At 37.0% G+C, this 10,858-nt stretch overlaps 1 protein-coding gene across 1 annotated transcript; it reads right to left on the bottom strand.

Annotated features, from left to right (window-relative positions):
• Positions 1–10,758, bottom strand: LOC101860261 (calcium and integrin-binding protein 1). The gene is made up of 7 exons (XM_005101761.3): positions 10,510–10,758; positions 7,411–7,445; positions 6,679–6,778; positions 5,953–6,097; positions 3,461–3,570; positions 1,672–1,760; positions 1–749 (listed from the first exon to the last, which is right to left on the bottom strand). Exons 1-7 carry the CDS (start codon positions 10,558–10,560, stop codon positions 728–730), a joined length of 552 nt encoding a protein of 183 aa, XP_005101818.1. The 5' UTR covers positions 10,561–10,758; the 3' UTR covers positions 1–727.
• Positions 10,759–10,858: the final 100 nt, after the last annotated feature.

Raw genomic sequence — 10,858 nt, 5'->3', positions numbered from 1 at the left:
GTTACTTTTACAAGAGAGAAAGTAAGAATAACAACAGATAAGATGTCATAACCTTTACTGAAAGTTAACAAGTGTTTATATATATCATGTACAAACTTTTCAGATCAATTGTAAATCAGTTCCGTATCAATACAAGAGCAGAGAACAAGAACAACGGTTAAGGCAATAAAATTAGAGGGACTTCAATTAACCAGCCCACCAGTGTAAGTCAAGTAAGTGTGAAGATTAAAAACAGTGGCAAGTACAAACCTCACTTTAGGACAGAGTTAATCACTGAGACTGAAGAGCCCTCACAAAGGCAATCAATTATAATCACCTCCCACTTCCATATATTTGTCTATGTTCTGCTGTGGTTCTAGTAAAACACCGCATCTCTTTTTTTGCCTTTTTCCAAACCAGTTGGCCAGTTGACGGCCTGATGACCAAATAGAATGCCATTCACTTCATTCAGATTAAACAGTACATTAAAATATGTGCTGAGACAATTGTAAATTCACAGCCAATAGACTAATATTTTTTCAGCATTCCTCATCAAAGTAATCATCAGTCCAAGTTCAAGAGCGAACAAGAAAAAAAGATTACAAACATCAACACACGACCATGGTGTAAAATATAGCAGTACAACAGGAATTATCAATCAATATAAATAAATTTTTTATAAAAAATAGGATTTTGGTGTCGTTTGCTGCACTGGACAGTTGCCTTGATGTCTCAGTTTCTTACATGCTCACATGCGGATGCGGAAAGAACTGAAAAGAGAAAGAGAGAACATGGTCACCAGAGTCATGTTACAACATGATACAAAGCAGTGGGCAATAGGCAGGAAAAGCTCCTTAGCTCCACTCACCTAAAATCAAACTAAAAACTGAACACACACACACAGATGCCGCAAATGTGTCGACTGCTGGCCAGAGAGGGGTATCGCTAGTGTACTGTTTGCCTAGATTTATTACACACATCAATAGGCCTACATGGTGTGCACTGGCCTTGCGACGCAAGGATAGCAACTGTACTTCTGTTGCACGACCTTTGGTTGGACATGGCCTGTTGTCTCTGTAGTTCACATAGGCCCTGCACATGACCATGTGACGGCACGTGGTTTGTTTCATGATTTCACTGGCATTGGGCTTTCTTTCTCATTTCTCTCTATCTACTTATACAATTGTTCTGTATGACTATTCAGCAGATTAAGCAAGCCGACAATATGTCGAAGAGAAAGCCCAATGTGTACAGCCTGTAATTCAAATTGCAGTTACTGAAAAAGGTAGATGAGACCAAAAAAAACTTTCAAGAAGTGAAATTTTTTCCTCAAGCATGACATTCTCAACATATGGTGTGGACAAATGTCGCTTTTTGAACAATCCTCTCTAAACTGAAAACTGGGCCACGCCGCAGAAATTCTGGCGGTTCAGTAGATTTTGATTAAGCCGATCCACTGTAATTAAAAAGCTTATAATTACAAAGGAAATGAAGTAGCCAATAAGGATAACATTTTTTGTTTATATTTGAAAGAATCTGAGCAGAAAAATAAGAGGAAAACCATGATCGCTTATGTCTTTTTACAATTTGGCACAAAAAGAAGAATAAAATATGTGACATAATTTTTATTTCCTGTACTGCCAACCTCTCTTTGTGCATTTCTTCACGTTCAGAACTGATAAAAATACTCACTTCACAAAGTCAGGGGCTTTTGAAATGACATGTTCAAACTCTGCGAAGGACAGTGTTTTGTCATCATCCAGATCAGCCTCTTCCATTATCTGAAAGGAAAAATAGGATACATAATAATACAGGATACATACAAAGATAGGACACAACCACATGAAAATCCAAAGCCAGTAGGTAACTTTGTATGCGCATATTCTGGTGCTTGTGTTGGCACAATGCTATGCCTTTACTGTAATTTACTTCTTGTGTTGGCACAATGCTATGCCTTTACTGTAATTCACTTCTTGTGTTGGCACAATGCTATATGCCGTTACTGTAATTTACTTCTTGTGTTGGCACAATGCTATATGCCTTTACTGTAATTCACTTCTTGTGTTGGCACAATGCTATATGCCGTTACTGTAATTTACTTCTTGTGTTGGCACAATGCTATGCCTTTACTGTAATTTACTTCTTGTGTTGCACAAGCTGTAGAAGGCACACAGTCAATTTCTTAATTTTGCCAACTTGCATGACGTACATGGTACGCCACACACTACTCATGTTCATGACATACCAGGCATGTTTAAGGGCAACAAAGGGTTAAAAAAATGTTTGTGATTAGTTAACATTGTATTTAAATATGATTTAAAGGCATAGGAAGAAAACATGAATGAATACAACTCTTCTACCCACCCCCTCCACTTTATTGATTAAGGACAACACAAGTGCTGCTTGGATTATTACTCGGGAATAAAAGACGCACATATCGGTACCAAATTTGCTAGTATTGTGCAAGTTATTTGAAATTATGAGTAAGATGAAGTGGAAGCATGGAATGGGAGGTGTGAGGAGAAAATTGCCATGATCGAAGACCAGGGTCCAAAAGAGTCATGAGTAGACTGGATCTAGACTGTCTAAACTGTCAAGAAAATAAGAGCCGACAGTAGGAATGCATACCCCCTGGTAACGAAAGGGTCAAAGTATACGCAATATTATGTAATAAAATTCAACTTACAAAAATCAATAAAATATAGGACTTCCTCATGTTACTTAAGGGTGGGGGGGGGGGGGGGGGGGGGGCTACACCCCGAAAGTCACGATTCGGCTCAAACAATGGATTTTAAGTTGTAGGCATTTTTAGCTTCTTCAGCCTCTCTTACAAATATTTCATTGCATAAGAACCCCCGAAAGCCTTATTTCTTCCCATTCAGGCACGTTTGTCACTACCATTTCCTCATAATATAAAGTCATTCTTTTATTTTTCTTTATCGTCTGTTTTTTCAAAAAGTGATTTTTCTATTATGCTTTTTTGAATAACTCCACCATTTTTTAATCCAATCTTCATGAAATTTTCACAGAATGAAGAAAAGATGTAATACGAAAAATTTGTGAGATGAAAGTGAGATAGCCTTTAGCTGTAGCCCCCCTCCCCCAAATGAAAAAATAATTATAATCAATGTTTTAATTTAGGTTAAACAGTAGACACAGGATGAGTGGCATGATGCTATGACTAGATCTATTAGATGAGAAGACAAGATTACGATTGGGAGCCTTATAAAAGCATTTTTGCAATCATTAAATATCTTTATAGGGCCAAAATTGCAAGTATTAAAACTAAATCAAGATTTTTAAAAAGTGATTTGTTTGGTTGCTGGCCCACATGAATGTCATGCAAAGTTAGGAGCTCATTGGCAAATCGTTAAATAAGCTAGAATTTTTTAATGCACACAGACAAAAGTGAACAAGCTATAACTATATAATGTATACTCTCTTTCTCAACTGACAACACCAAAGGCCTACATAAACATACATTGTCGATCAGTTGTTGCATCTCATCCTCGGTGAGTTTGTTGGCCCCTGTCAGGCACTCAATCACATTTTTCAGGTCTTCATCAGAGATTAGGTCATCTCCATCAAAATCTGCCGCAGAAAGAGAAAGTCAATGCATGTCAATTTTATTTCAATTTACACAGAAAAATCCTTTCCCATACACAGACTAGTTTGTCCTCTTTGCAACAAGGATGAAAAACTCAAAATGACAAATCATATAATTTTACCACAAAATTATCAGTACACTTGAAACTGGAAGATTCTATGTAAAATTTTGTAGCCCTGCCTTGTCCACTTTTTCTTAGCCTTTCCAAACATGTACACGTATTTTGTAGAAAAAGCATCCATTTATGATTTAAGAAAAGTAGGCCTACCTTTATAAACACAAAATATGTCGTTAAGATTAAAAGTAGGTAATGTGACAAAAACATGGCATTAAGCAGTGCTCGCTTTTATTTTTATACTTTATTCATGAGGCCACAAGTACTGTATAAGTAATAACTTCTAAAATTACGGGCACCGGTACCTACAAAAAACAGAAGAACAATTATGACATTAAGGATAACACTGACTGAAACTGCGATTAGATGTTGCTTCCAAAGTAATGCTTTTGTGCCTTCATGTGAGTTAAAAGTCCATGACAAGAAACAAACAATTATTTGTTTTGAAGGTAGATCTACACCACACACAGAGAGGTTCAAAAAGTACAATGTGGAGAACAATTTTATATCAAAACGAGGAAAGGCTAAAGCATAATAAATTATTATCTATTCAGTGCAAGAATGAACAATGTCTAGTCAGGGTTGGGTTGATTTAAATCAGTTGATTTTTTTATATTTAAATCAACTTGATTTTAAAAATAAAACTCAGTGATTTAAATCACTTTTTTTTTAAAAATGTACTCTGTTTTTACATCTTTAAACATTCAAAATTCCTTTCATGGTTTTATAAAACAGATATAAGGTTTAGTAGACTAATATAATCATGCTTAAAAGTCTGCTTTCCCCCCTGTCATTGTAAAATAATATAGTATTCAATTTTTTTTTTTTCATAATTGAAATCAGCATTTTCTTTTTCTTTTTAGACAAACACAAGCGCGCGCACACACACACACACACACTGAAATAAAATGCAAAAGTTTATCTATGCTTAATTACCCCCCCCCCCCCTCCTTTTAGACTGACATTTTCTTCATTTTTTTGTCTGTAGCCATAATTCACTGATATAGCAGATTAAGGCTTTCTTTTGCAGTTGCTTAAATTAATTATTAGTTAAAATAAGGACAATGCAATTTGCACTAAAAGAACATACTTTTAGCCACCAAAAATCCCAAACTGAGTCGACATTTTTTTTTAATAAAAAAAAATTTTTTTTAATAAAAAAAAATGTGTAAATCCGATTTAAATTTTAAAAATCTGATAAAAATTTTAAAAATCGATTTTAAAAATTTTTATTTTTAAAAAATCAAAAAAATCACCAACCCTGTGTCTAGTTATTTTATAGATAATCCCTTCTGAAAATGCATTAACTCACTTCAGACGGTTCACACAACAGTAGCGTGACCCCCGCCGCGACGCTCGCGACGGCTCCCACAAGCCCTGCGTGACCAACTTTGAAATTTTTGTTTCGCTCTACAAATCACGTACGGATCGCGGGACCCGCCTTATGCCCTTGTTTGGCCAAGCCTGAGCTACCTAGACTTCGTTTCGTATCTCTGGGACCCGTAGTTTTTAAGTTATTGAAGGTGAAGGACAGTGACCCTACTGGGGTTGAACTGACTGGAATTCGCGCTTTGTTTTTTTCTATACAGCTGATAGTAATCCGACAGTCGCATCGTAGTAACGGTCGAAGAAGTTGCATGAACAAGAATCACATAATTTCGCCGTTTTCGATACTTCTGTACTAGTTCTAGTGTCTCAGAATATGATGTGTCTGATAGTTAGGATCCTGGACATGTACCCGAACACGGCCCGAGTCATAGTTTTAGGGCTAGATCTAGCACTAGTACTGGTGGTGTTGTTCGCGCAACGAAATCACAACGTCGTGCCGTACATCTGTCTTATGTAATTCAGTGCATGGGTCTGAATCAACGTACAGGCCAGCTTGTATACTTTCACCAAACACTCACACATGCATACAAATCAAAATACAACATTTTGAACTTTTATTTTTGTTGTTGTGAATTTCATTCTACCTGTCACATCTCTGGAAATTTTTCGGAAAATCAAATTCATGCCAATTTTTTTAAAATCATATAAATTAAAGTATTCGACTTGGACAACTTTAGTTTTTTGTGTTAGATTAAGCTTGAATGTTACTTTACTGTATCAAACAATAATTACAATATGGTAATTCTGAGAGTTGTGGCGATTTATCGAAATACTCCGAAAAACGCCAGTCTTCAACGCTTGTGACTGGAGAAAGGGCCCAGTAGTAAGTGAGTTAAATTTTAAAATGTAGGTAGAAGCTTACCATACACACGGAAAGCATACTCGACTTTCACATTTTTCGGCGCCCCATCACTGAACACAGACATCATGTCCAAAAAATCTTCAAATGTCATGCCATCTCCTGACGACGAAAAAACCTTACAGATCTGGTCTCTGAAAGGATTCACCTGGGAAAAAAAAGTGAAACAAGAAAAAAAGAAAAAAGAAAGAAGTCAACATACTAAGCATATTAACTTGTCTATTACTTGGAGATTTTACAGAAGAAATTGATGTTTTTACTTCACAATTAAGAGGTCAGAAAGACCCACTCACAGGCTTCTTTCAAGTTTCAAGGTGAAATGATGCACAAATTACCTCAGTGCACCCTCTACAAAATTCTAATCTTTCATGATTTTAGAAATTAAGAATACCTATATTTCATTTTTACTTTGAGCAGGTCAACACCTTATGCAAGCCCGCATTTAACCACAATCTGAAGATTTCCCCATATCCAAGTCTTGACACAGCAGGTGTTGAGAACCAAACTTTCAAACTTTATAACTTCTCAATTCTTTTTTTAAGATATAAACCCCCCCCCCCCCCCCCCCAAAAAAAAAAAAAAAAAACCCATTGAAATATTCAGCCAGTCTCATTATTTTGTCCGAGATATTACTACATTGTATTTCTTGGAAACACAAAATTCAGAGGAGTAAACAAAACACACAAAAATGATTAACTACAACATTATACAAATATAAACCACACACACCTTCAGTTCTGGCAATTCCCTTATTTTTGTGAATGGAAGTTTTGCATTTTTGTCAGCCTCCACCAGTCCTGGGGATATAGCTTTGAACCGTTTGTGAACACTGTAAAGAGAAAGAAAGGTTATTGCTGTAAAAAAAATTGCTTTCACTTTCAGTAACACGCATGTAGTGTTATGATACTGCTTCAAATATTAAAAAGCTATAAATTGACACCAGTAAAAATTGAAAGAGGAAAGCCTCTTTGGGCACAGGTATAACATTGTTTACTTTCAACACTATCACACAAAGGAATAAACACAAGGGGCATAAAAACAGGTTGAAAAAAAACAAGAATAAGAAGCTCAATACTAAAAAATACAACCATTACTATTGCAAATTTTACTTCTTTTCTTTCCACTGAAAAGACAATTATTTACTCTTTACTTCATGGCTAACTTATGCCTGATAGAGACATCAAACTAATCCCTCCCACTCCGATTACACTCCCAAAGAGTCAGAAATGAAAGAACAAAACCCCTCCAACAAAAACAGTAATTGCAGCATTCAACTATCTCAATCAATGTACCGTACATCCAGCATGTGATTTCCCTTTTATATAAATGTATGATTAAAGAACAGTTACCCCTAACTACTTACTTTCTCAGTGCACGCTGAAGGCCATTTGTACCTTCAGTTTAAGGACTTGTAACAGAGAAAAAAATATTTATAAGGACTCAGAGAAGGTATATACTCACTGAAGAATTTCCTTCTTGGATAAATATGTCAGGGTCTGAGGACATAAAATAAATCAATCTATAAAAATTTGATGACCCTTTGACAACATTTAAAAATCATTAACCTCAAACACAATCATACATCAGTAAGTTTGAGCAAGTCATTTTAACAAAAATGACTTGTCAGTCACCGAATCAATGCTACAACATTCACTACTTTCAATTGTTGATTTGTGATATAAAGAAGGTACTTTTTGGGCGACATAACACAGCCTAAATAAGCAAAAAATCCCAGTAAAACCTGATTTGACCAACCTTTTCCTTGTGATGGTAATTAATCTCTAGAATTGAAGAATTAGTTTTGCTTCCCTGTTCTCATCATTCTTGTTCAGTTTAGTTTTGTCTCTGTGCTCGATGACTGTTTACCAGAAAATAGATATATCTTGACCAAAAAAAATTGATAAAAGATCAATGTGACTAGAATATTTTCAGTTTTGGTGGGAATTTAATTTTGAATTTTGTCCAGCTGGTGGCCAAAGCCTACTCTTACCAATTTTAGGACCACCAAGGGATCTTTAACGTGCACAACTTGTACATGGAACCTCTGAAATATTTTGCCCTTACTTGAAAAGGCCAGGTGTTCAACCTAACCTACCTTAAGATCAGGGGTGTGGCTGCAAGACAGCAGTAAGAAGTAACTTGGTAAAGTAGTAAGAATCAAGAGTAAAGGAGAAAGGAGTCCAGAGATGGTCGGGGCTCAAAAAAAAAAAAGGGGGGGGGGGTGTAGATGAAAGCAGATGACAGCAGTACATGACTAGAGAACAGGCAAAGAAGTGGACGGAGACAATTTTACTTTATTAATCACCGTCTTCTACGTTTAACGGCATGTGTTAAAGTTTAGCCCTCAAATCAAAGCATCCTCTGTGTATAAGTAAAAATTTGGCTGTCATTATTCTCACCCGCTGTGAAAATAAAAATATAATTTTATTCTCACCCGCGTTGAAAATAATATTATATTGTTATTCTCACCCCGCTGGTCTGAGAATGCAATGGATTTTTAGGTCTACCTGTGTGTTGAGAACTGAAGATAGAAAATAATCTGTGAATTGTAAGAGAGTGACCATTCGTGACCTTCCCCAGAGCGCAGGCCGATTTTTTCTAGGCTCCCGCGGGGATTGTTATGGTTTCATTTTTAAAAATCTTGAGAGTATCCACGCATACCTTCACCAAAACCCTAGACAAGTGTAAATATAAATTCAGAAAGGAATTCACTGGCCAGAGTAGTACTTTTATGTTTTAAAAATTATAATAGCCTTGACTGAAAGCAGTTTAATGAAATAATGTTAGTAATAGTTTGTCATTGTAATGTTAGAACTGGCATTAGGGAGGACTTTCGTAACGAGCGACCACTATGAGACAGAGCAGAATTGAGGGCTAGGGGTAGGGGTAGATCTAGGGGTAGGGGTAGGGGAAGGGTTAGGGTTAGGGTTCGGTTAGGGTTAGGGTTAGGGTTAGGGTTAGGGTTAGGCCTCTTCTTTATATATTGTGTTTGATGGGGTGGTCGCTCGTTATGGAAGTCCTTCCGGCATTTGTTTACAACACAAAAAACATGTTTAATTGTTACCCCTAGCAGAACCCACAATTATTTTTCAGGAACGCAGTGCCTTGACCATAGGCATATTTTTTTCTTAATTTTGATTCGTTAAACTATTCAAGAAAAAAATTTTCCATTACAGAACCATAAAATAATACTGTATTTAGTCACGCGGTCGACATATTCTTAAAGATCCCATGTTGTGATACGGTGCTATTTATATAAAATGGACTCATCCCGACACCCCTTTTTCGCAAAATCGTAATATGCACACCAAAATTTTAATTATAACAAATTAACTACGAAATGGGTAGTAAATCTGACTGCAGAAATGATTTCTACACCCAAAAACACATTGGGTAGCCAAGTTTCTCTCTAACACTCCGATTAGTTACCGAGATATCGTCGATTTTCTTACAGAATCTGCTACTGCGTGGTCCACTTTTTAGGAGTATTTTCCTATATGTGGGTCATCCATATTTTGCCGACCTTTACAACCCCATAACTTTTTTATTTATGAACCGATTCTTAAAATTCAAGAAGCGTAATTCTTAGAATTGAAAATTCTTTCTTAAGTACCAAATAAAAAAGGGCTAAATTAAAGTGAAAATTTAAATTTTCATTGGCATTGCTACCCCATGTTTCCCACTTTCTTTGTTGTAGAAAAAGGTAAAATTGAAGATTAGCAGACCACCTGGCACCTGCATATTATGAGCTGTGTAAAAAAAAAAAGACCGATTCGTACAAATACACAAGCCTATGTCATCTCGATTGTTTACCAAGAAAAAGTTGTGTTGCTGTGTAGAGCTGGGCATACAGCAACTTTTGATTCCATAGACCAGCGCACAATTCATTTCGTAGATCTACGTCAAGACAAGCTTATTATTGTAATAATGATCAGTTGCCGGGGGAAAAAAGACTGACGCGTATGCGACATTCAACGCCCGGACCGATAATGCCCCCCCACCCCCCTCTCCGACACGCACACAGCCACACATGTGCAGGCCGCCCATCCGACCCCGACACACGCTAACGAGCCATCTTTAATTGCTTCTGATGACCTCTTGACAAACAAACATTTATTAGAAGCGCATAACTTTTCAGGCCGGCCTCAAATTCACTAGATCTAGATCTAGATCTATAAAGATAAAAACTCGGCTCCTGCACAAAACGCCATTTTGCCCGAAGTGATTCCGGTCTCTACCCAGCCTGAGGCGAGTCACGAGTGAGGCAGGACAGGAAGCCGGAGTCACGAGTCACAGGAAGTCGGAAGTCGGAAGTGATTTCATGCTGGACAAGAATCAGAGTCCGAAAAACATTTTTTCTTGATGAATATATTCGGACTCCGAATAGTCACTTCGTCGATCCAGTTTATCCTCAACCCGGGTGAGAATAATCACTGTGTAAAAATTTACCGGTGATTTAATGACTTCCAGATGTCGCCTGGTTGGGAAACTAAAATGCACGATTTTAGCCAGTTTTCAGCGCTGTGAACAACATTCATTTCTTTCAAAATGATAAGTTACCTGATAATCATCCAGTTCCTCTTCTGTAAAAACACTCTGTGAACCACCCATGATGAGGCTGTCAAGGTACCTTGACGTTTACTCCTCGGATATCACGATTATCAAGAAAACGATCTGGGTTTGTTTCCTGGTTTACGGCAGACCCGGGTGGTGGGTATAAAAAACAACCAACAAATAAAAATAGGCCTAAACACAGCACGATTCTCTATTGTTGTGACACAACACTCTCTGCAATCAATGGGATGGGAAGCTTTTTCTGCTTCAGTGCCTCTATCAAAAGCTATACCAATTTAACCTGAGTTGTCTTCGTTATGATGACTGTACATCAGCGGTGAGGATAAAATAGGCC

The sequence above is a fragment of the Aplysia californica genome, unplaced genomic scaffold (genome assembly GCF_000002075.1).
Source record: "Aplysia californica isolate F4 #8 unplaced genomic scaffold, AplCal3.0 scaffold00298, whole genome shotgun sequence".
In the NCBI taxonomy this organism is placed as follows: Eukaryota; Metazoa; Mollusca; class Gastropoda; order Aplysiida; family Aplysiidae; genus Aplysia; species Aplysia californica.
The sequence above is the reverse complement of the archived record's forward strand: the minus strand, read 5'-3'. Positions and strand labels throughout refer to the sequence as shown.